The sequence below is a fragment of the Gavialis gangeticus genome, unplaced genomic scaffold (assembly GCF_001723915.1).
Source record: "Gavialis gangeticus isolate Ggan-Ray unplaced genomic scaffold, GavGan_comp1, whole genome shotgun sequence".
In the NCBI taxonomy this organism is placed as follows: Eukaryota; Metazoa; Chordata; order Crocodylia; family Gavialidae; genus Gavialis; species Gavialis gangeticus.
In genome coordinates this window covers 11,133,540-11,160,318 of record NW_017729034.1, presented here as the reverse complement: position 1 = coordinate 11,160,318, position 26,779 = coordinate 11,133,540, and the positions used below count along the sequence as shown (strand labels likewise).

At 42.9% G+C, this 26,779-nt stretch overlaps 1 protein-coding gene across 3 annotated transcripts in view; it reads right to left on the bottom strand.

Moving 5' to 3' along the window:
- STXBP5L (syntaxin binding protein 5 like) overlaps positions 1-26,779 on the bottom strand; it is a 448,370-nt gene that overhangs the window by 387,744 nt on the left and 33,847 nt on the right. For all 3 annotated transcript variants that reach the window (XM_019527059.1, XM_019527060.1, XM_019527061.1), the window contains exon 2: positions 14,525-14,622. In XM_019527059.1, coding sequence (XP_019382604.1) covers positions 14,525-14,622 — 98 coding nt within the window. The remainder of the gene's footprint in view (positions 1-14,524; positions 14,623-26,779) is intronic.

Below are 26,779 nucleotides of genomic sequence, written 5' to 3'. Positions count from 1 at the left end.
GAGGGACCCCCCCCTAAAAAGGAGGGCCCGGTGGGGCCTTGCTTTGTTCCCCCCCCCCCCCCCCCAAGCTCAGCATTGTGGAAGGGCTGCTCTAGCACCCCCTGGCTTCTAGCCTGAGCCACTGCAGGAATGTGCCTGCATTTCTTCATTTCAGAGGGGATATCTGTGCAGTTACAAACCAGTTTAGCCTAACCAAGTTACGCTAACCTGCAAAGATTGAATCAATTCAGGTTCAGGCTTTTTGAATGTCTATCCCTAGCTTTAGGGCTCTTTTTAAAACTAGTACTGACTGCATAACTGAGACAGCAAATTGATCTAAAGACATTACATGCTCACTGGTAACAAAGTAATGAAAGCTTGTAATCAGCAGCAAAGAATCCACAAAGAGAAGGTATTGTTAGTGGTTCACGCTCTTCTATTCCAGTGGTTAAGGAAATTGGTTTGATGTGGAAAAACCTAGATTCACATCTTGCTGTCTGCTGCAGAGCAGGCTTTTAGGATTGAGGTTTCCACATTCCAAAAGAGTGCCTAAACTACTGGGAATTGTTCTTGCGGAAACTGTTCTATTTTGATAAAAAAGGAAATACTAATTGGGCCAGAAACAGTGAATGATTTTTGACTGGTGGTTAGGGCATGTCTGCGGAAGGGAAAACATCTGGTCTGCAGGTCGTACTTCAGTTACTTCAATTCTGAATAAAGTGGAACAGAATCAAGAAGAGATTGTCAGTGTCTGTCCCAATGCTTACAGTACTATGCAGGGAAGCGGAAGACTACTGTTTAAATTCCTGCTCTGATTTATGTATAAATTTTAACCTGGCTTTCCCACAGACCTGGCAAGAGTCTCAACCACTGAGCTCTGGGGATACCACTATTGCTGCTTTTCTTGACCTTCTAAGTGGCACCAAATCCCCTTTCAAATCATTTCAAAATGCCCTTCATTTTTATTAAATGTGTCCATATTCAAAATGAAGGTTTTCATTTTTTGTTTTACTGAAAAACTAACTTTTTTTTTTGCTTTGGACCACCCCAAAATATCTTTTTCACACATTTCCAGTTCTAATGCCACTCTTGTAACTGAATAGAGTATGATATCACTACTAAGGTTTTGCAAGACAGTGAATTTGATGAACATTGGGTACATACAAATTTATGGTAACTACTGAAGGTGGCAACACAAGCCTGGTAAGAAAGAATGCTGTGTCATTCAAAACAATGCAGGTGGCAAGGGACACAGGAAATTTTCTCCTACCCTTATTTCCATGCTTAAGGTTTTGGGTGGATGGATGAAGTCCTGATGTATCATTAAGACCCCTGATAGGCATTATACTTAAGATCTAATTAACCAGTTAATTGCAACTTAAATACTGATCAGGTCACACATTCATTCATTTAGTGTGATAAATGAAAAATAAGCCACAAAAGGTATTACACAACATTCATGATAACTTATAGCTGGTTCTTATCATGCCTTTAATACATGTGGCTACTGGTCCCAGTGCTGTTCAGAATTCCAGTGGGCTCCAGAGACTGGGAGTGCTGGTCAGCTAATAAGGGGTTTCCAGCCATGGAGCACTTGTCAGCTGACTGGAGCTCACAGTCACAGAAGTACATGGAGCTCTTGGCTCCAATGAGCTCCTGTAGGTGGGAGCCCCCTTGGCTGATCAGGGCTCTCCAGCTAGAAGCTCTGATACCTGACAGTGGCTCCCAGGAGATGGAATATGGGAAGCTAAGTGTGCCTCTTGCTGGCTCCCCCTGCACTGACAATATGGTGTGATGGGATCTGATGCTCAATCCCACAATCACAACTCCTGCCATGCCCATGTGGCTTGTCAGAAAGTGCAAATGTTGGGATTGCACAAAAGATCCCATAGTACCTGCAATTTAACATCTGCCAGAGGCCTAGCTGTCAGAAAAGTTCGTACCATTTTATTTCATTTATACATGTTAATATGCTTACGCTCTGTCAGGGGTTCACAACCTTTTTAGACTCAGGGCACCTCTTGTTAGACTGAAGCCCCCCACCCCCATGCCATTTCTTAGTTTTCATTGTTTTTTTTACTACAGAAAAATAACAGAGCAATTATTCTGTTGCAAAGAACTCAGAAAGACCAAATCAGAAAGTAATTAATACTATGAATTTCTATTTGAAATCATAGTGATCTCCTGGATTTATCTTGTGAAACATGCTTGCACACCTAGCAAAGTGCATTGCACACCTAGCAAAAACATTGTGCAGCGCTCTGCATCACCTTTGAAAGGATCTCGAGGCAACCCAGGGTGCTGCACTACTCTGGTTGAGAATCACTGCTCTATGCATTTGGTCAGTTTAACAATGATGTGTCATTTTGTGTAATTATATAATGCCTACATAGCAGCCATTTGTCTAAACATCTAACCAAGTAAAACCGTCCTCAGAACTATCCAGTGCAGACAAGGAAGTCATATAAATGTCATAATTCCTCTGGAACTTGAGCCAACACATTTGTAAAACAGACACATGGTGAATTGTAAGCTTTAAGGAATTGAACAATGAGGACAAAAACATTAAGACTTATTTTAAACAGGGTTTGACACAGATATTTTGCAAGTCTGTGTTCCCTATAATATGCCTTTCTTGGCACCATTTTCAAAAGAGTTTCCCTCTTCATGATAGCAACATTGTTCATTTGCATTTAATGTTTTCCCCAAGTGCAGGCTGGATAATTTATCAAATAATTCTTACATATCCAAGGGACTGTTTAAAATAGTTTATAAATAAGTGCTACAGGTCTGTCATTTCTGCAGTGTAAAAACAGTCTTTTTATAGTTAAATAATAATCTTAAGCAACATTTTTTTCTAAAAATCTGAGACACTGGAAATACACTTGTTGTGCCCGATTAAAAGCTAGCATTTTTGTGTTGGACTGATAAAGTTGTTCTCCGCTGAGGGCAAATCACAAGATTAACTACAATGCAAAATGACCAAAAACCAACATTCTCCTATTAGGTTACTAGAACAAATTTTCTAGAGCAAGATCTATGCAGCAGTACTCAAAGTACCAGAAGGAAAAAGCAAATGACATTCATGAGAGATTGGAATTACAGCCCTTAAGCATTTCCAACCCTATGATTTTATCATTCTAGGGCACCACCATCACCTAGGCTTTACAGTGATATTTGGTAGAAAGTACATTTCAGTGATAGTGAAATCCTGGCCCTTCTGAAGGCTTTGCAATTTGTGTAATTGATGTCAAGGAGTCCAGAAATCCACTCAGTTTTCTAGTGATAACATGTTAAACCACTGAAATATCATTCTTCAGTCGCATCTCACGTTATAAGTAGGCATGAGCTACAATGAAGCAATATATATATTGGAGCAAAATATACGGAGCTACAACGGAGCAAAATGCTTACAGAGTGGAATGTAGTTAACAGTTCCTTATGGGGAGGCTGCCAACAGCCCTAGAGTGAGCCCTAATCCCAATAAATTCCCACTAGGTCTCGGGCTTGGTAAATCTCTCTCAGCTTGACTACGCCCCTGTGGGACACTAAGAGCCTTAAGGACAAATTGAGCAGCTACTTCATCTCCTCTATACCACATCCCAAGCCTTGAGGATCCTCTTATTGATGTAACTGTTTATACAGTCAGCCCCCCCCAGGCTCTCAGACCCTTGGACCTGCACACAGCCCCTCCTCCAGACTCTCAGACTCTCTAGTCCAGCTTGGCCCACTCTGGGCTCACGGACCCTCTCTCTTGGACCTTCTGGTTTGGGTCTCAGCCTTTTTTCAGGCTCCTGGGCTCCTCCCTGGGCCCCACCCTCACTCCGAGGGCTCTGGATTACCAGTTCTCAAGGCTCAAAGCTAAACTACCAGTGTAACTCAAATGAATCAGCAACATCACTGCCCTCCGGCACACATCTCAATCCGTCTGGGAATTTAGCATGAACAAAGGCCACTTTCCTATAAACCCAGTCTGTCAGTCCAAGGACCTTGCCTCTGTTCCCAGGCCTGCAGAGTTGTTCGGCCTCAAAAATCCAGGTCCCTTTAGGAGCCCGGCAGCCAAGAGTTCCTCACTACTTGATTGTTGGAAAAAGATGACCTGAGTGGTGCAGGCTCTGGGCTTATATAGCCCCAGCCTGAGCCCTCTTCCCATCAGGTGAGTCCCTCATTAGCTCCCTGCTGCCACCTGCAAGCAGCCTCTCTGGTGGCCACCTAGAGAAGCAGGCACATCCCAGTGCCCTGCTACAGTGCCACATAATATTAGTATTGTTGTTGTGCAAACAGCTATAAGGAACTCACAAGACAAATCCACATATTTCAAATAGGAATCTGTAGTGTTAAAAACATTCTGATCTGTTGTGAAGTTTCTGAGTTTCTTTGCAACAGAAGACTTACTGTATTATTTCTCTGTAGTCACAAAACAAGTGAAATTAAGAGCTGGGTGTCTTGAATCTACAAAGGTTGTGAGATCCTGGGCTACATGTTTGGAAATCAGCAGTTTTCCATGCTCCACTTAATTTTGTTCAACATAGGTTTACCCAGCATTGCCACAGTGAATTACAGCCAAAAAATGCTCAGAATTGGTAAGCTGCTATTGCTTTGTACATAGCCTACAGAATATGAAAAAGAATAAATTACACAAGCAATATTCATGCACAGAGTTGAATGCTGTTTTCTATGTCTATTTTGATCAGCACTTGAAGCTTGAATTAAGATTCATATCACTGAACTAACTGCATGTTGTCTCCATTTCTGCTGGCAGTAAAAAAATATTACAATGTCTAATATAACAGGAAATTCTGTATTGTAGCTGCATATGGATGTAAAGAAATGTTTCTAAATTATGAAGCCACTGCTGTAGTGGTGTAAGGGGTCCTTAGTCCAAATGAGCATCAGGTGCAAGTCTTGCAGCTACTCGTATAAATCATTGCACTGGGGGATAAATTTAAACTATTGCAAAGAACACTAATAGAAAGGATGAGATTTATTCTTCTATCCAACCTCTTCATTCTGGCTTTCTGGTAGGACTGAAATTAGAATCCAGAAGTACAAAAAATGGATCTAGCTTTGGCTGGAATCTGTGATTACGAATCTACCTGAACAGAAGCCAAAAAGAGTCAGAAGTGGGTAGCAAAGGGGAGAAATCTGTGATCCTGACTTTGCTTCTATAACCTAAAACTGACTGCTTCCCAGATATTCAATAACTAACTGAATGCAATCTAAAAGGAGCATTTTTGTGCAGACTTTATGCATAGAGTTAATATTTTAGTGCACTGTGTTTCAGCATACAGATCCTCATACATTTTTACAGCAGAAATAAGAGGGGAAGTGGAACAGTTTGGCTGAAGTTAGATAGGATCCAGGCTCAAAAAACAAGCTTGCTTTTAAAAAATAATATTACAGCTTTGGCTAAAAATGGATGCACAATAGAGTGGCAAAATTTGTTTCAAAATCTGTGAAGAAAATAGAACCCATTATCAGTCATAAATTTGGGGGTGGGGCAAGTGTATGACAGTCCTGTGGGCTGGATGACATGGCTCCATGGACCACATCTGGCCGGTGGACCACATACTTCGACACTCCTACGCTGCAGAATAAAGGAATCCTGCATTACAAAGCACTGTTCTTTTGAAACAAAAGACTTCTTTTTATTATTAGATTATTGAACCACAAGCTTTGGTTCAATAGGCCAGATGACACAGCTCTGTGTTCGGGATCCAGCCCACAGTGTTGAAGACTTGTGACCCCTCACCCCACTCCCAAAATTTCCAGCCCCACAAGCCAGAGGACCTAGCTCTATGGGCAGTATCTGGCCTACAGGTGTTATTTTTGACGCTCCTGATTTAGCGAATAAGGAATTAATTGGAATTAATTAAAATAATTTATGCCTGTAAACAGACCAAGCTAAGCAAAGCCCCAAACAAATGAACGTAGCCCTTAATGAAGGCCGCTGGGAAGCAGTAGTCTCATATTCATAAAATTCTTGCCTCAGGGCCTTATTTCAGTCCAAGTCTTTGAAGTCCAACCTGGTCATAACTCAGGAGTTAAGAAAATGCTGCCTATGCCCAGCTTCTGGTCCATGCCCTCCTGCTCACTTTCCTTTTCCTCTGTCTCTCTCTCTAGATATAGATATAGATATAGATATCTCCCAATCTTAGGGCTGAGTAAACTCATATTTATTGTGGGGAGGAAGGAGAGAAAGAGACAGCATGATTCTATGGCTTTGTGCAGTTATCTAGAAGAGAAAAGATTTGAGTTCTAGACTGTGCTCCAATGCAATTTAAGTAGTTCATACACAGCAGAAAAGCTTCAACAGGAATACTGAGAGATCCACAGCTCCTTAGTGTAAACTCAGTGGTAAGGGCACACAGGTTCAAGTCCCTTCAGATAGAGAGCTGAGCCCGACTCTCCCATATCCTGCATAAATACTCTTATCACTGGATTTTTGGATAAACTGAGGGATAGTACTGCCACCTTATTTTGTCCAAAGTACAGTGGGGTAGGAATTCTTACACGAAGCTTGGGGGAAAGCTTAGATTCTCTAGAGCTAGCAAAAATAAACAACCATCCTTTCCTCCTCTTGCCTTCCCTGATAAAAACACCTGCTTAGGTTTACTCAGCCCAATATATATATATATATATATATATATATATATATATATATATATATATATATATATATATATATATATATATATATATATATATATATATATATATATATATATATATATATATATATATATATATATATATATATATATATATATATATATATATATATATATATATATATATATATATATATATATATATATATATATATATATATATATATATATATATATATATATATATATATTGCCTAGGGTGAGTTGGTTGCAGGGAAATAGGCAGCCTGGAGCAAGAGGCTATGACTACCTAATGCAGAACTAGCTGCCAGGCAATAGGGCAGAAACAAGTTTGGGCAGCAAAGGGTTGCTAGAGCAACAGTTATAAACTGTCTGGCAACAAGTCTTCAGGCCCTAGTGAGAAACACCTGTGGGACTAGAGTACCACCTGATCAGGAATGGTAGGGCTTAGGCAGCATGTAAGCTTAGGGCCTGAGCCAGGTCAGGCAGTCTGGCCCAGCAAACTGCAGATTGAACAGCTCTTGGTCTGGAAGGCTGTAGGAGGATGCCTGGCTCACTTCTGAGCTGCTCTGGGGATTGCCTGTAAGACACTGATTACCCAACCCAGGGTAAAGGAAAACCTTGCTGCAAGGTACCAAACTACTGTTGTTGTTTGCACCTAGAGCAGGTTAAGTTTATATTATGGCCAGTGTACTTCTTCCTTTGTTACAATTTAATTGGTGGGTGGTATGGGTTCCAGACTATCGGGGGTTGGCAGAAGTCCCAATAGTGCCTGAAGGCATGAAAATGTCTTGAGCCCAGTGAGGGCTGAGGGGGCCCAAGAGATGGACTAGCCTTGAGCCCAAAGGAAGGCTACAACCTAGACAGAGATGGTAGCCTAGCATGGGCTGAAACCAAGTAGGGGCCAGGGGAAGGGGGCAGACTCAGGATGTGAAAAGTTAAATGATTAATTGTTTAACCAATAAGCCCAGTGATAACCCATTAGCTTATTGTTTAGAATGGGGCAGGGCACAGCCTGGCAGGAAAAGGGGGAAGGGAAGCCATGCAATGGTCCAATAGGAACTGAAAGATGGCAGTGTGGAGAGGGGGGGAGCTAGTACCCATAGCCTATGAGGTTAAAGAGGAAAACAGCAGGTGGCCTAATGACTCTCAATGAAGCAATTAGCTGCTGGTTCACAGGTGCTCCCTCCCTCCCTCCCAGCACAGGACTTCAGGTGGGCCGTGCTGTCTGGCTGGGCTTGCCACCACCACCTCCACCCCCCCAAAGGGCTCCAGGAACAGCTCCTAGCAGCAGTTGTGTCTAAGCTGCTGTGTTATCAGTTAACCATTTAACTGATATAATTAGAGGTGGTTAAGCAGATAAATTTTAATTGATATTTACATCCTTAGCTCAGACTGAGCCAAAGTAGACTTAGAGCTCAGTGCCTAGAGCAGGATGGAGACAGGACCAGAAGCCCAGACAGAGTCAAAGTGGGATCATTGCCCAAAGCAGGGAAGAAACAGGACCAAGGTACTGAGACAAGAGCTGGAGCCCAGAAGCCAGATCCAGCACAATGAGCCCAGGCTAGAAGGCCCAGCTAAAGGGATGGAGGCCAAGGTCCTGACAAGGGAGTGATGATACAGTATCACCTGCAAGACATGGGCATGACTGTAGAGGATACTGGAGACTATGAATAGCCCTTAAGGCTACAGGTGCCCTGAGGGGCACGGATGAGTCAGGAGGACCCATTTAGGCTGGGAGAGGAGGAAGGGAGATGCAGAAGCTGGGGGAGCAGAGGCTGCAGAGGGGCAGACAAGCAGTGGGCAAGCTCCTTCGCTTCCCCACACCACCTGCCCCTCACAGTCTTTCCTGCTACAATGGTGGGGGAATTAATTAGATAACCCTCCCCCACCAGTAATTAGATTCTATACATGGAAAATTGTAACAAAGTTATAAGCTTACCATGTATAGACTCTAATTCTAGGGGAGGTCATCTTTAATTCAGGGTTGCATCAGATTCAAGTAAATATTGAAAGTCTTAGGAGTCTTGTAAAGCCAATCATATGGACTGGTAGAAGACAATCTATGCCTTCTGTCTTTACAAGCTCTGTGGTCTTTGTGAGACTTTTTTTCCATCAGGAAGGTTACCTGGGGGAAGATGAAACAGCTGCATTTCAAGGATCTTTGAGTTCTTGTAGTTTTTTGGACTGAGGAAACAAGGCTCAGATTCAGGGCACATGGACTGTTGTAAGAGGAAGGTCTTAAGGAGTGATTCTCTAGATGCAGTTCTTTTCCAAGAAGGACCTGGCAAATACTGCAGTGTTTAAAGGCTCAACTCCCTCTGAGACAGAACAAATGCCTTGTGTATCTGTCATTTAGAAGCATGATTGCTATGCAATGCAGGCAGTGTTAGAAGCCCAGAGACCTGTGGTCAGACACTCTGATCGGCACATCCCACTATGAATTGGAAGGGAGATGAATAAAAATATAATGAATGAAAGATCCCAGGTTGGGTAGTATTATGAAAAGACTTAATACTATGTTAACAAAAGTACTCTTAAAAAAAACCCACTCAACTTATTATTAACAGGCTATTTACAAACAACAAATGTGAAAGCTCAACGACAGCATATGCTCCAACTGATGTCATAGGCAGAAGAAAGAAACTGGTGTGTGTTTGGAACAGCTCTACCCTTAATACCATCATCCAGAAGCAGGAATATTGGAAGGGCTCACACACTTTCCCAGTAGGCATTGCCAATTAGAAAAACCTATAGTATGAACATCCTGGATGTGTAAATACCAACAACAGAACATTGTATATGGCCTACTGTACAAAAAGAACTTTGATTTCACCAAGGAAAATAATCTCATAAGAAAAATACTCATTCTTCCATGCTCTTACTTTGTATTTCATTCCAATGTTATCCATGGAAAATGCACAGAAAAACTGTACCATGTCCAAGTCCTATTACATCCCTAATATCACAGAAAAATCACATACAGTAGAATCTTGTTTTATTTTCTATCAGGGTTTTTGCATCAGCCATCAAAATACTAGAATTACACAACAGTTCTTTACCAGAAGGAAAAACAACTATATTATCACGTGGTCTGTAAGTCACAGGCAAATTGGCACTACAGTGGTTTGACCAGAATGCTGCTACCTTATGTGTTTATCTTAAGTAGCACATCAAGGTCTTATCCAAACTGAGCCCTTTACATGCTACCAAAATGGAAATAATGAATCATTCAGTCTAGCCAAAGACTGATGGATTTAAAGGACTTCCCTTATGATGGTCCAATTATGGTCCTGTCTCATCAAGATGATGGATCAACAAATACCGGCATCTGTGTTTAACGAGTTAATTCCTCCTTTACATTTTCTAGCGCTAATGAGGCTCAGAACACTCTTTGATGATCCGCTGAACAAGGGTGGGCAATTATTTGGGCTGGAGCAATTATTACTTGCTGCTTAACAAGTTTTATTGAGCTGTGGAGGGCTGTATGCATGTACATGCACACGTGTGCAGACACATGCAGGTATGAGCAGAAAGATGCAAACAGACAGACACACACACAGGCACAGAGATATGCACGCACAAGCAAATGCAGACACACACACAAGTGCACAGACGCGCATAAGCACACGCAGATACATACACACACACACACACACACACACACACAAGCTCCCCACAGCTCTCCCTGCACCCCACCCCTGCCCCAAGTTCCTAGCATGTGGCCGAGTCAGACAGGAGCTGCACCAGCTGTGCCCATGTGGCCTTAAGCAGCACACAGGAACACAGCACATCACTGGCCCAGCCCACCTGCATGCTGGGGACTCAGGGCAGAGGAGGGGAAGCAGGAGAAGGAGGCCAGAAGCCACAGGTTTTCCAGGCCTGGCCAGGCCAGTGCAATACTGTGTTCCCGGGCACTGCTTCAGGCCACATGGGTGCAGCTGGAGTGGCTGGCACAGCTCCTGCCTGACCCAGCCACATGTTGGAGACTTAGGGTTGGGCAGAACCTATGCCAGAGTTGGGCAGGAGCCATGTCAGCGGTTCCAGCTGCACCCACGTGAAGTGGCGTGCAGGAACACAGTGTAGCCCCACATTAGCAGCACCTGCATCCCTAATAGGCCCCAGCCCAACCTGACAGGATCCAAATAACCTGTAGCCGCTAGCCCTCTTCCCCCTGCATCCCCTCCCCTGCCAGCAGGGAGAACCTTACCTGAGCTTTGACTCTCACTGGGGGCTGGTGTGTCTGGTCTGCAACCAGCCACAGGTTTGGAACTGTGTAGACAGCCTCACGGAAAGAAGCCTGGCCAGGAGCTCAGTGTCTCCTGCCTTGGAGCGTGCGCTGGGGAGTGAGGCAGGTAGGTCAGGCCAGGGAGTGGCTGCCTGGCCACTGGACCTGCTGCTGCTGCAGCCGGCTACAGCACAGGGAAGGGAGAAGGGTGAGAGGAAGCAAAAGCCAGGGCAGGGCAGCCATGGGCCAGATACAATTCTCTTTCAGAAGAGCAGCTGCAGGCCAGATAGCATCATCTGGTGGGCTAGATTCAGCCCCTGGGCTGGATTTTCCCTACCCATGCACTATGAGCTATTTTTGCAGGATATCATCTAATGTAGAGAGTCCTTAAAACATGCTCAGTTTTGTCATGTACTTAATGTTTTTCTCTTACAGTTTCATTTTTAAGGAGGGTAGCAATAAGTCAGGTATAAAAATGTTGATGTTAGAATAACAGGCCTTAGCCCAGATACAAATGTTTTCAATAAATTTTGCTTACATGGCTAATCACATGTAAATTATGAGCAAACAAAGTGGCCATTCTTTTCAAACAATTCAGATGTTCCAGTCAACTTGTAAATTAAAAAAAAAATTAATTTTATTCATTTGCTTTTATTTCTTAGGCCAGCTATTGAATGTGAGGGCATGCTACGCACAAATACTAAATGAGCAATGGCTAATTAATCTGTGTCTCTAGTTAATACAGAAAGAGAAACCTAGGTGAGGCTTTTGACTGACTGAGATACTGGAACTGTCATTTAAGTTTTTTTGTGAATGGAGGGGTCTCTGAGTTGGCAGATTTGATTTACCTGGGGAGGTCTGGAAGGAAGGGCCTCCTCGAAAGCACTGCCTCCCCTCCTTCCTCTGACCCTCTCAAAAGTGACTCCACAGGTTATCTGTATCTTTATGTAAGGTTAGGAGAAGAGCTGTTCTTCACAAAGATTTCCATACCTGTGACACAGCATATCCACACTTAATGCTTTTTCAAGGAGCATTAAGTTAACTCTGGCTCTGCGCCTACATTTATCTCACAGTCAGCCTTTGGTGGAACTGGAGGGTCCCTTTCCTACAACTCTTGCATCATCTATAAAATCCCTAAACCCTCCCCTCTGTGGGAACAATATGAAAGACATTTCCACAGCTGAAGCTCTAATGTCTTCCCATAGGCATTCCCCACAGAAAAATACAATAAGATCATCTGAGTTGTAGGCTGTCAAAGATACCAGCCTGGAGGGAATTTTCCATGCCAGAAATGTATATGGTGAATGGGATATAGTCCATCTACTTCATTCAGGGAAATAATATGCGACTAAGAGAAGAATAACCAACCCAGAGTTTGTTGTGTAACTGGCTTTTTGCCCTTGTGGAAGACTCGGATAACATGTACTCAGCATAAGATGCGAGGAATCAAAGACTGACATTCTCTTCTTTCCTGATCATTTAAGTGGCCATTTTTAGATATCTGCAGGCCAGCTTTGGCACTTATTCTCCCAAGAGAATTATATCCCTGGACATGTAGCACAGCATGTGTGGACAACTATGCATGACTACATAGTCACTCAGCCTGAGCATGCACAGTAGCAGCCAACATCTGCCCTTTGTGGACACACAGCAGCCTCAACTGCCTGACACTGGAATCAACCAAAAGCCATGGCTATCAGACTTAGAGTAAGAAACATAAAAGGAGTGTGTGGGTCCCTCTTTTGGCTACAGCTCTCACCTGGGAAGCCAAAAGTCCTGAGTTTTAGGCCTCTCACTTTTTAGCACAACACTAACCACCACACCACAGATCAGCCATTTTTTAGTTTTGCCTCTGGCACTCCTTTGGAAGCTGAGCCATTATTACAATCATGGGAAAAATAGGGGGAAGGCAGCCCTGGGTGGAAGGCAGCAACTGGGAGCAAAGGTCCAAGCCAGAATCTTTCTCCCTTCTAAGCTAGCAACCATCTCACTGAGCTACACACCCCTGGTTTGCTCCCTTCCTCCTAGCCCCAGTTATTTCCAGTGTAGCCCGCTTTGGTGGCTTCCCAGAGAGACAGCTTCAAAAGAAGTCCCCCAGAAAAAAGACTGACCTATAACATGGTGACCAGAGAGCTGAGCTTGGAAGTGAAAGAGACCCAGGTGCAAACACTCCCCTGCACGAGAGGGTCCTAGAACCCAGGTCTTCTGCGGCCTGCCAAGTGAGTACCCTTCATGCTCAGCTACTTCACGGAGAAGATGGAAAGCCTTGGTTGTTCTCCCTTCCCCTTTGCCCTGCCTTACTTGTCCACACAATTGCCTAGATATCCATTAGTATCTGGAGATAGAATTCCCCAGGTGCATGAGTGACAAAACTGCCCCATTAATAACCATGAAAAAATAGACTCCTTGCAACCCAAAAAGTCTCTACTAATAGACATATTACATAAAACACTGACTGATTATTCAAGTACACAGGTTTCACTTAGTTTCCCTCTTACCATTTAGGAAGATGAGCTTTAGTCATCACCATTTTGAAGCACGGGACACTGAATACACGTGATGGTGCAGGTGCTTTAATTAGAGCCACCCCCTCCAACCCTGGAGCACATGTAAAAGACTCCCATAATAAAGCCTATTGAAGTGGGGGCGACAAAAGAACCCGTACATATTAGACAGCAACTGTGTAAAGTCTGGCCTTTTTATTTTAAACCTCAGATTTATCTGAGCATATAATGTGCTCAATGTGTTAGAAGAAGTTAAAAAAAAATGCAATCCTCTTGGATTTGAGTTAAACTAATATGTTAATGTTTAAAGGTCAGGGTACTGTTGTTCTTACTTTTATTATTGTAAGCTACAAGTTACAGCTGATGTATAAACCAAAAAACTGGGGATATATCTGAGCCCTGAAAAATTCTGAAACTTATAAATAAGAATATCTTGAGCATTTTGAAAGGTACTTCTTAGATTCTCAAATTTCAAAACATTATTTATCATTTAGTTTATGCTTAATTTAGGCTGTGTAAATATGTTGACTAATTTTTGCCCATCTACTGCTAGTACAGCATTCATACCCACACTCATAAACTTGATATCTGAACACTTTTCAGGCTCAAAGTTATAGTAAAAACACGTCTCCAGTTTTCTCCTTCTTTCTCTCTTTTTAAGTGTTTTCTTCATTTGTTTGTTACTTGGTTTTTGATTATTGTTCTCTGGCTGTTCTACCCTCCTGTAAAAATTAGTCCCAAAGGGTGTAGATTCAAGAATGTTAATTGAAGACTTAGGCCTATTAAAGTAAGATTTAAAGGAAAATCTGATGCTCAATCTAAAAGAGATTCATAAAGAATGAAAATATCCAAAAGAATTCCCTCCATATGCACTTTTATTTAAAAGTTAATTCATTTGTTTTTTTACTCCCTCCACCTTCACATACAGATCAGAAAAAATAATTTACCTTTATATGAGCCAGGGTTGCTCATAAGTCAAAAATTCATATCTGAAATGCCATGCCAGTATTAATGCCATAATAAAAAAATTCACAACTTCTTCAGATACTTCCCATCCAAATAGTAAAAATCAAACATACGAGAATGTAATATTTTAAAATACCATCTTACCTCAGTTGATGTATGTCACTGCAGCATAGGTGTGAGAAACTGTAAAAAACTTTTTAAATAAGAAAGGATACATCCGTATGGCTCCTGTCCTTGTCCCAATAGCCAGAATTTTCTGAACTGGGTCAAATGCTAAGGCAGTGGGCAGATAAGGAAAACCATGGCGTACTGTCTGAAATAGAATAAACAAACACAGTCAGTGTGTATGAACCATAGCACTAAATTGATAGGTATGATATTTTAGCTATATATAAACAGACTCCAGGTTGTTTGATGTTGCATTGTTCAGAGCCAGTTTTAAGACAAATATTTAGAAAGGAAATATTTAGAACCATACAAGTGACATTTTATCCATCTACTTTTAAATTATGTACTTTACCCAGTAACATCACTATATGTTATACGCATCTGTAGTACCAAAGGAGTTACAGTAGGTATATTAATGAACAATACTAGTACATCTTCCTCATTCGCTATATAGGTATTGTTTTTCACTATCAGAGACAACCCTAGCTGCAAGCTGGTAACATTACATGAAATACGGCCTTATAAAAACAGGAGCACCAAAAGTAAATGGAATATGCCCATAAAGAGATCCAATAAGCCAATAAAATATAGTCCAAAGTAAAAGGCTTTAATAGCAATAATAAAAAAAAATCATGCTATAATAGAGGTTCTCCAAATGGGGAGTTGCTTCTGATTTTTAGGAAGATCAAAATTACCCTCCCTTTCTCAGATTTTTATTAAAAATATTATGTTTCTATCCCAATGGCTGTAGAGACTACCTCGAAAAAATGAATTAAATATAAACTGACACAAACAACCTGAAGTAATAGCTTGCAGTGTTGTGACCTGGTGCTAGTAACAAATCTAAGCTTACCAGGCTCTCTCTCTACCAAATGAGTGCCCTCAGCCCCAGACCAGGAAGCTATATTTTAGCTCTATGATTTTAAGTGTTTTTATAATCAACAGCTTCAACAGGAACGATTGATGGAAACCCACTCCAGGATGCCTTACCGAGCAAAGGTTAGGACACACTCCTGAAAGACAAAACTTGTGTTCAGATCCCTCCCCTGGATGAAAGTACCCCTGAGCTTGGCTCTCTTACCTCACAAGAAAGTGTCCTCACCATCTGGTTAGTCAGTGTACAGACACTGGGTAGTTTTAATCTTTCACCCTACACAAATGCTTCAACAGTGACAGAGCAAGATTTTAAAAAAATGACTGCCTCACCTGGTAGTTGGGATGCTGTCCTGTGAGATGGAACAAATGGGATACAGTCACTGTACCAGGAAGTGTATAATTATGTATACAAAGAGGAACAGTGGCCATGTCTACATGAGACGCTGACTGAGCAGAAACTGAATCTTGGTCTTTGACATTCTGGGTGACTGCTCTAACCACTGAGCTACAGGGTAAAACGTGTTTATAAAACTCCGCTTTTAGGGTTTAAAAGCTAACTTCTCCCCCCACCCTCCTCAAATGGCAACTTCAGCTCAACTTCACTAGGTTTTGGGTGACTGAAAATGATTTTTTCAGCAGGCTATTTTCTGAAAGAAAATTGACCCAGTTCTAATTTAACTATTCCTTCTCTCGGGTTTCTGGGGGGAAAAAAAAAACAAAAAACCTTTTTACTCCCTAGTCTCAAAACTGCACAAATGTTAAAAGACATACCATTGGCATTATCGTTGGTTTTACGTAGATATAGAGGAATAGACTTTTTTTTACACTGAGGTAGAAATTTAACAAATACATACATCACTACATGTCCAGGCTCTTTTTTTTCTTGTGAAATCTGCTTTGCTGTGTCTGTGGACTGGGACTATTCAAAATAATTAGCATAATATTTAGTATTAGTAATTTTCTGTATACTCAACCCAAGCATGCAATGATTCAGATATCAAACTTTCAGGGGACCACTCAAACTTGGAACAAGGGCAATATTTTCTAGTGTCTCTACTAGTTAGATTTGGGGGGAGAGGGGGGGTTGGTGCCTATTTCTCTTGCTTGATAACTAAGAATTCTGTGTTCTTGCCAATTCACCTCCCTGATCATGAAGGGAAGGCATGACACTACATTGGTCTAAATAACTTATTTTGCTATTAATATTTATAAGTTTGTGTCCATAGAAAAAGGATATATTTAGCTTTAGTAGCAATTCTAGTAATACCAACATGTTTCTGTAGGCAACATAGCTGCAGGGTCACAGTTTGTGCCCGCTGATGCTTCTTTGCTGTGTGTTGCTACAGCGACATAGCATCTCGTGTAGACACGCTCAGTAGGTAACATCACAAAAAGCTTTCGGGCTGGCTCAAAAATAAAAATGTTTGTTCTGCAAAAATGTTGAGGTTTTGGCAATTTTCTTCATTCCAATGAAGAATGAATACAGGAAATTGTGCTGGAGCCTGGTATAATGACCCTGTAACAGGTAGCAAGGGCTCCTGCAGCAGAAAGACCCCCTAGGCAGTTAAATAGGGGCTAGCTGCAGGGCAGAAGGCAGCAAAGGCTACAGCTGAAACCTAGGCACTAAGCTGCCTATTAAGGTGAAGGGACACAACTGCAGTCAGTCAAGCAAATACCTAACAGGAAGGGGTAGGAACCCAGGGGATATAACTGGGCCCCGAGGCAGAGGGGCAGTGCAACCTGGAACCCTGATGAGAGAAGAGCTTCTGCCAGCTCAGATTGGTGGGGAGTGCAAGCTGCAGGCCAGGGCAGGTACTCCCAGAACAGAGAAAGCCAGTGGGAAGGTGACCTGGCAGTGGTAGGAAAACCCCAAAAGGGGGACTTCAAGTTAAAGTAGTTGCTTGGATTTTGTTTAATTTATACCAGCAGACTGGGTGTCACTGATGTGGGAGGAAAGGAGGCAACGGGCCACCTGAGGGGCATGTTGGTTTTGAGCCCTGCCAGGGGCAGGGGCGCAAAGTACAGTCTGGTAGAGTCCAAGAAATCCAGAGCCTGAGCACAGAAGGGGCAATGGGGGCAGGCTGAGACCTGAGTCCAGAGGGGGCAGCACAGGTGGCCAGAGGCCAAAAAGGCAAAAGCCTGAGCCCAGAGAGGACAGAGGTGGCCAGGAGTTGACCAGAGGCTAAGACTGGAAAGATCCAGGCCAGAGACAGTGGGCCTAGGCCACCAGTCAACAGCCAGAGTACCCTGTAGGCTAAGGCTAAGAAAGCCTATATAGAAAAGCAAATGGTGATCAAGTGACACCTGCGAGGCACAAACATGGTTACAGGGGTGGCAGGAGGCCACTATTAAAAGCCCTAAGCCTTAAATAAGGGTCCTTCGGCCTATAGGTGGTGACTACTGGCTTACAGTGCCAGCAGAGCACCAGTAGGTCAGCCAGGGTGCAAGAGACACCATGAAGAACTGCATGGTTTTAGCTACCAAGCAGAGGGCCCAGCGATCATGATAGATGAGTCAGGTTAGGCAAAGCACCAGTGAAGGCACTCCAGGACTTAAGGGCAGCCTCCCAATGAATATCAAAGAACATCAAGGCATTGGCAAGAAAGGTGAACAGGGGGGTTATATAGAGGACCAGGAGTGCAGACAGGATTAGGATGGCTCTAGGAGGCACCATGGGAGCCCTAGGACCCATCTTGCTACAGACCCTCAATGGTTCATTCCACTGACTGAAGGTCATTAGCATACAGTAACATTTCAGCCATCCTCTCTAGACACTTCATAGCATGCCATCCTCTCTAGACACTTCATAGCATGCTCCTTAGAACTATGAGAGGAATGATGCAGGATTCCCCACGCTAGTCCTATTTCTTAATATCTCAGGAATTTCCCAAAAGCACACAGAATTTAAGAGACATGAAGAAACTGCACCAGGGTAAAGATATGGCCCGAGAAGCATGAACTCAGTCATTATTTCAAGGCTCTATTTACAGAAAGAGAATCTGATTTTAATCTCAGGATTGAACTAATGGTACAGCTAGGGATATAAATAATCAAAGTAATGAATCAATGCGAGAGCCAATAATAAGAATTCTAGAATAGTGCCTGGTTGGTTTTGGTTTTTTACAACACTTGCTAGTAGAAGTAGTGAAAAGAAAGAATATCATGGAGGCAGAAAAAATGCTTGGCGATGACACTGATGATGATGATGATGATATACACTAGTCCAGGGGTGGGCAATTATTTCAGGCGGGGGTGCCGCTTACTGTGCCGGGCAGTATTTGCTGCTGCTGCCTGCCCAGAGCTCACCACAGTAGGCTCAGTGTGGCTGCTACCACCGCCTCTGTGCTGCCCAGCGTGTGAGCTCTGGGCAGGCAGCAGCAGCAAATACTGCCCGGCACAGCGAGTGGTGGGGCTGCAGCTGCTCCCGCCGTGATGAAGCCCCAACAGACAAGCCTGGAGCTGGCACAGAGCCTAGGCTGGCAGCGGGGGAGGGTTACAAGCTGATGCTGAGCATGGGGAAAAGCGGCCCCTCCCCCACCCTGTGGCTGGTGCCCCCCCACCGCAGCAACTTGCACCCCGCGTGGGACTGCCTGTGCCTGCTCAGGACAGCCTTGTGCAGGCTGCAAGTGTTGTTGCTTGGTTCTTTGACAGGAACCAAGGACAGATAAATACGTATTAATTTTCTAACATTTTTTTAGGGGCCCCATGGGCCAGATAGAATGGCCTAGCCAGCCATATCCAGCCTGCGGGCCGTATTTTGCCCACCCCTGCACTAGTCCTTGATTTGTACCATATCTAACTGAAATAATTTAACACAAAAACCATTGACAACTATGCTACACCAACAACATTAGAAACCATTTACATGGTTAAAATTATATGAGCAGTAAAGAATGAAATCACAAAAACAATCCCAAAGTAGCTCTTTGGAACATCGGGACTACATATTCCTGGAAGAATAAGCCCCATTGAAGAATGTGCCCAAAAGAGAGACAGAGAAAGCAAATAAGAGACGAGATCATTACTACTCCTCCCCACAAACCTGACTTCCTGTCTGTCTACATTTCTGACACCTTGATCCAGGGAGGCAGTAGAAGTAAACCCAGTGGGTGCATCTGCACATGCGCATTTACTGCATAGTAACTGAAATTACTGCACAGTACAAGTGCTCATCTACAGGTGTACGCCTATACTGTGCAGTAAATATGGTGACTTACATCATGAAAGTATCAAATTTACATCCAATTAGTCACTTTACTGTGCAGTAAAGCTGTGTATGTAGACTGACTTGGAACTAACTTTAGTCCCAAGTCAGTCCACACACAGTGTTAATGTGCTTTAACGCATTAATGCCTGCACATGCAGATGCTGGCCTAGTCCCACTTACTGTGCAGTAACTTTAAGCCAGCATAAATACACATGTAGACATGTTCAGTGTTTCCCAGATCACACCAGGGATGGCATTCTCTTTCCTTCCTGGTTATCTAAGTGTCCCAATTTGGTCACATACACGGCATTTTTGATAATCTAAGCACCAAAAATGCATATATGCACAATTAAGAATTCTATCACTGGGCACATAGCCCTGCACACACTGACAACTATGTGCCACTGCAGTCACACAGACCGAGCACATGCGGTGGCAGCCAGGGCTAGTACACACACTTCTTGAGGAAAAGTAGCAATCTTAGATGCCTGAAAATGGAGTTGGCAAAAAAATCATGACTGTCAGACTTACATTTCGAACAGAAAAGTACCATGTGTATACCCACCTTTTCTCTCCCACAGCTCAGTGGCTAGGGCATTCCCCTAGGAAGCTGGAAGCCATGGGTTCTGTAGCAACAGAAGTTATAACTTAGAGATGCTTCCTAACATGACACTGAGAAAGTTGGTAATTGAGAGATGTTCCCTGAGGCAAGTAGCTAGTTAATTAGAGAGAAAGGGTCTGCAGAGGTTGTCTGCTGCACCATAATTAAAGTTTACGGGTTAGTGCTTCTCATTCAGGTATACCTCTGTTTTACTGAACCTGGTAATCATTACAGGTTCTAGGACCCCCTCTGTCAGAAGGAGGTTTTGACTCTGTGCATCTGACCTCCCAGCACAGCACTCTAACCACAAGACAGCTATTGTTTACTCCTTTTAAAGATAAGGCACTAAAATAGTCTTTGGTAACAAGGGAAAGAGGCTAGTATACTGGAAACAAGGGCCCCAGCTGGAACCCAGGAACTCCTCCTTCCCCCACAAGCCAGTAAGCACCTCACTAAACCACACACCCTTTGGCTTGCTCTCTTCTGGCTGGCCCCACGTATCTCCTTTTCAGGGCGTCCCAGGGGACCAACTTCAGGAATGCAGGAGAAGGGCCTGGATAATGGTTGATCTATCATGTGGTGGTTAAAGTGTTATGTCAGCAATTCAAAGAGCCTGAGGTTTAAACCCACTTTAAGTGAAGGGAGTCCAGGTCCTCCAGCTTTCCAAGCGAGTACTCTAGTTACTAAACCATTAGGGGAGAAAGATGAGAGCTCTGTCTCACTCATGCCAAAATGTAGGGGCTTATGTAGTCATCTACAGGTGCAGGGTTATGAGTCTAGGAACAGAATTTCTAATCTAGGAATAAATGACATTTTTGGGAGTTAGACAACTAGAAAAGAACAGAATGCCACCTGTAGTATGTATATACAATATTTAAAATGCTTCCTTCAGAACAGCACAAATAAAAATAAGGAAACAATTTCAGCAAAAATCCTCTTGGTTTCTTCTTAAAAACAAAGGGAACAAAATTTATTTAAACTCTGTCCCACCAAGATGCATGTATATCTCATTAAAATATTCTATGTGCAACTCATTTATCTGTGATAATATAGGATTTGCCATATTGCTAGTATTTCACTCATAATGCAGCAAATGTTACTAAAGCCCAACAGAACACAACATAGTCATTGCATTCTTTTTGAGATGTCATCAGATTTTCTGTAGCTGTAGCAACAGAATCCCACTAGTATTTAGTATGCAAGAACTAATGTAATTGTTTACACAGTGATGATAGCTTCTCATAACTTTATCCTGTGGTGAGACATTAGTCAGTAAAGCAATCACTATTCACATTATTTTTGATCTTCTGTAAGTAACTTCACAAAGCAGAGAACTAAATCTGATTTTAAATGGTTCCCTTTACATAGTAAGGTATACATTTAGAAATTAGTCTGTGTAGTCTAATAAAGTAAAATTCATAGATAAATGGAGTTCATAAATATTTTCTATATCCAAGCTTGTTTGTGCAACGTCTGAAAGCAGGACTGATTGAGGTGAGAGAAAATATTATTTTAAAGGATAATGAAATCTACAATGACATGTCAAGGTGTAGGTCCTAGCTTCAATTTGTGTTCATTGGATTTGTTTTCTTATTTTCTTTGGCCCCAGTAAAACATGTGAGCTTATTCCCTTGTCCAGCAAAGGCTTTAAGCTCCTGCTGTACTTGAAGCATGTGCTAAAATCCCATTGAAATGAATGGGGTTTAAACAATTACCTAAAAAAATAAGCATGTGCTTAAGTCTTTTGCTGAATAGGGATCACCTCCTGAACTGAAGCCTTTGTGCTTCAGAACTGCTGCTATCCACCTTTGTAAGAAATATATAAATGTAAAGTGTTGCTATTTTTACAGTTGTCATATATAGTGGTATAAATTGGCCCTTTAAAGCAGTGCTTTGCCACATGCAGACATCCACTACAAGCATGCTCCACAGGAAATATATTTCTAAAAGTCAGTCCACATTTATTTGAAAAATGCCGCAAATTTTAAACATGGGTCTTTGATCCTCTTAGCTGTTTCTCTGCCTTGAGGACCCAGATCATTTGAACCTGCTCTTAAGGTTGTTCTATAGGTTGCTTAGCTGCTTATTACCAGTATTTTTCACTATTCATTGCTGGCTCCTTCACTGTGTGCCTCTCAGCATCAGCAGAGCTAAAAGCAGCAGTGTAAGAATAATCTTCATCAGTAGCAACAGCCCATGTCAGGTGGCAGAATGAGGAAAGGGGATACAAGAGAAAAAGAGAAGCAGCACAGAGGAGACAGGGGGCATGTCTACATGAGACACTACTGTGCAGTGATTACTGCAAATTTCTTTAATACTTGTATAAGCAAGTACTAAATAAATACGCAGTAACCAGTGTTACTGCGCAGCAGCGCCAACAAACGTCTTTTAAGTGACGTTACTGCAGAGTAGCCTAATAATACTGTGCAGTAGTGTATTAGCACCGTCTGTGCTGTCATAAGCTACTGCATAGCCTTATTCAGCTACTGCAGTTACCATCTTGTAGGCGCCCCTAAATGGAATCTCCAGGTAGGAAAGAAGGAAGAAAGGACGGACTGTCAGAGAAATAACAAGAAGGCACAATGTCAAAGGAATCACAGAATTGGGAAAACCTTGACATGGAAATAGCCCAAAGAAGGCTGGGGAAATTGAAGTGAGAAAAGACAAGGTGGCGGGGAAAACAGAGAGGGAGAGAGAAAGGAAAGGAGGGAGAAAGAATTAGAAGGCAAGGTATAAGTGGAGCTAGAAGTCTCTGCTATCTACCCCCAATAGCGTAAAACAGAGATAACAGGACAAAGATTTCTCCTTAAGGAAAAAGCTAAGAGAAAGGGTCTGCTGTGGGCCAGTTATATAAGGATATTTTCCAATATTGGGCATAATACAAATAAAGCACAGTTGTGCAGTTTATTTTTCCAGGCCCCAGTGGTCATGTATGGCCTAGTGATAAGAATCCAAACATGTGGCTTTTGGCAGTTCTGCATTAAAATATTGATTTTGAAAATAATATGACATCCAGTAGGATATGTACAGATTCCTATATAGCTTGGGTTCTAACAACCATTAAACCACAGTTCGTATAAGAAATGGTATTTTATATGCAATTTCTACAGGTTAACACAGGTCAAGCTTCAAAATTAAAGCATTAAAAAAACCCCAACCAACTCTGGGGTATGAAATAGCTTTCAATAAAAGCTTTTCTATTTAATTTCCCAGGTGTTTATTCACCTAAGAAATTTTAAATTAAAAAATAAATAACCGTTTTGGTCCTTTCTCCCTTGTTCTTCCTTATTCTTTTATGTCACAGGCTTTTCTGGGGATTTTTGTTTGCTGTTTTGTTTGTCACTCTTTACATTTTCAAACTTTTTCAGCTTTACAGAATGATAAAAAAAGATTTATTTAAAAGGGAAAAATGTAAAACTGCTCCCCTTTAACTTTTCTAAATTTGAGGATGTTATGAAAAAGTTAGGGACAGATTTTATAAATTTCATTTTCCTTTTGCTACTCTCCAATTTATGTATTTATTTGATTTATGTGCCACCCTTCCCAACAAAGGCCCAGGGTGACTTAAAAAGTGACCACATAACTTATTAACAATAGAGAACAAAACAATTTTAAAAAGCAAGTAGAGTATTAAAATAAAACAAAACCCCCTCAATAATATCCCAGCCTAGCTTTGCTCACTAAATGCCTGCCCAAATACTTCCAGATGATGTCCAAGCTTCTGCTTGAGTTAGTCTTTACAATACTTCCAGATGATATCCAGCCTTGAACTCTGGTGGGCCTTAAGTGGCAAGAAGATCTGGAGTTGAGAACAATCTTCCACTCAAATTCACCAAGTGGACTTGGTGTACTGATTATATTTGGAGAAGCCTGCTCTCAGCTAACTTCAGGAATCATGATGTTCAGAAAAATTGAAGCATTTCAAAAAAGATTAGAGTAGAAAAAGGGAGAGAAGAAGAGTGAAATAGAAAAAGAAAAAATAAAGCTCAAGAAATAAAACTCATTAAGTTTATTGTAGTCAGTGAAAAGGGGGAAATATTTTTTTTTCAAAAAAGTTCATAAAATACTGAATAAAGAATTTTAAAATATTCCATACGAAAGCTCTAAAAATGTGAACAAATTCAAAATGTCAATCTTTTAATGATATTCTTTATACACATTATATTCGCTTCTACTGTTTAAGGCATTGTTATGCTGAAGGATGTTAATGACTGCCATCAGTCATGTCTTTGATCCAAACCTCAATTGAAAACCTGGTTAAAAGCAAGGGTTGTATACATTAAGCCCCCTTTATTCAAGCTAAATGAAAAAACAATTAAATGCTCCTTCATGTAGTGATAACTAAAACAGTAGAAGTTACTGCCCAAAGGACAGCATGACAAGAACTGAATAGAAGCTAAGCTAGGAGCTGCCAATCTATGGCACATATGCCAAAAGTGGCACGGGCAGCCTCTGTTTGTGGCACACAGCAGACCAAAGAGGAGGGGCTTGCCAATTGTCTGTAAACTTGCGGACGCTTATTTAATAAAGACTAAAAACGCATGTCTGTTGAAAAAAAAATAGCTGTCCCCAAATCCCTAACCCAAGAAACTATGAGCTTGATTGAAGATTCATTATCAGAATAAGGCTGGATGCAGGTGTTGATAGAGCAGGAGTACTACCTTATGTCTGAGCAGAAGGGCACTGACTGCCCTGCAAGAAGCTCTCCATAAGGGCTCTGTGGCCCACAGGAGCCACCATAAACCTCCCCACCAGCCATATGCTGCCACTGCATCATGTTAGGCATTGCCTGCATGTAATGGTTACTTGCCTTGCAGGTAGGCAGGGCTGTGCAGCCCAGATAGTCTGAAGTACCAGGTGGGATAAGGACAGGGGCACTATGGCTGGGAAGGAGCAACAGGGCCAGGAGGAGGTAGATGCTGCATGCTGAGATGGGGTAAGTGGGGCTGGCAGGTGTGTTGGCATGGAGCAGCATAGTACAAGATGAGTACAGGGAAAAGCAGCCCCTCACTCGCCCTGTGGCTGGCGCCCCATGCTGCAACCACTTGGAGTCCGCGTGGGGCTGCCTGTGCCTGCTCAGGACAGCCCCGCATGGGCTGCGAGCACCTGCAGCAGCGAGCGCCGGCCATGGAGCAGGTAAGGGGCCATTTTTCCGCCACGCTCAGCACCACCTTCTTCCCTGCTGGTGAGCAGGGGGTCAGGGCTGTGTGTTGCCCCCCACCTGAACCTGGGGGGGCACTGGGAGCCGGGGCTGGGGGGCACTGGGAGTGAGTGGGCGGGGAGCCAGAGGGAGCCCAGGCCTGCACCAGTGTCCCAGGGCCAGTGCCGGTGGGGCCCAGAGCAGGGTGGAAGAAGCACGGGGTCCCAGCCAGCAGGGGCTCTATGGAACTGGGCCAGCTCCCCCCTCTCCCTGCTGGTGCAGCCCAGCCCAGCTCCACAGACCCCTGCCAGCCTGCACCCCACTTTGGGCCCCACCAGTGCTGGCCCTGGGACATGGGACCAATGTCCCAATGTCTTGGGACCAAAGACATTGGTCCCAAGATGGTGACCAGGGGAAAGGGCACCTGTCAAGGGGCAGGGCACCTGTCAAGGGGTGGGGCTACCCATGCAGCCCTCAACAGCCTGCCAAAACTGGGTAAGAGGCCCATAATAATTGCCTGTCCCTGATCTATTTAGTTTTTCATCTTAAAAAGACATAGGACTTACCAAAGCCCTGAAAATGGACTAGGCACTCTAGTCAAAGCATTGTAACTGGTTTTGAAACAGCTCATAGGTTACATTCATAAGATGAACTGAAATGCAGAGACACTGAAATGGACACAATGGTCACAACAAATAGCCTACTGAACAATGTATGATGCTGTATCCAAACAGGTTAATGGGATCCTTGGGAGCAGGGAAATGATATTACATTTCCATATCGCCTTACTGAAGACATTATTGGAGTAATGTGTCCAATTCCTCATTCTTCACATTTAATAAAGTGCACTGAAAGGATACAAAGTTCAAGAACAATACAAGCTCTAACATGCCTAAAAAACAAAAAATGTAAACTATTTATTTGTGGTGGTACAGTCCACAAAGTAGCAAAGCTTAGTGGCTAGTCAGTGGTCGTGGTGCAGGGGTGTCAAACTCGTCTTGTAGCATGGGACCAGTTCACAGGCTGGATGAGACACATGGATCCCTTCCTTGCCCCTCCCCGCCAGCATACCGGATCCAGCATCTGCTCCAGTCAGTCTGGGACCCATGCTGCATGAAGTGCAGATCCCAGAAGGCACAAATAAAAGTGACAAATTCTCGCCTGATGTGGCTCCTGAAAGCACTCTACAGTTGTGAGCAAACACAAGTGCACAGCTGCAGAGTGCTTTAAAAAGGCCCAATCCTGCAACAATTTGAACTCTCATTGCATGAGGATTCAGATGAAGACACTCCAAAAAGGAGTACCCTCAGTAACTTCTGTCTGTATACACCATGCAGTTCAGACCTGCTCCCAGCACTGTCTTCAGAATGGGAGGGGGGAAGGGAGTGGAGGGAGTTTGGTCTGGAGTTTTTTCACCCAGTGCTGAAGGGTGAGGCAGGTGGACTGGCACTTCCCTGAGGTTTGGGGGGGGGGGGGGG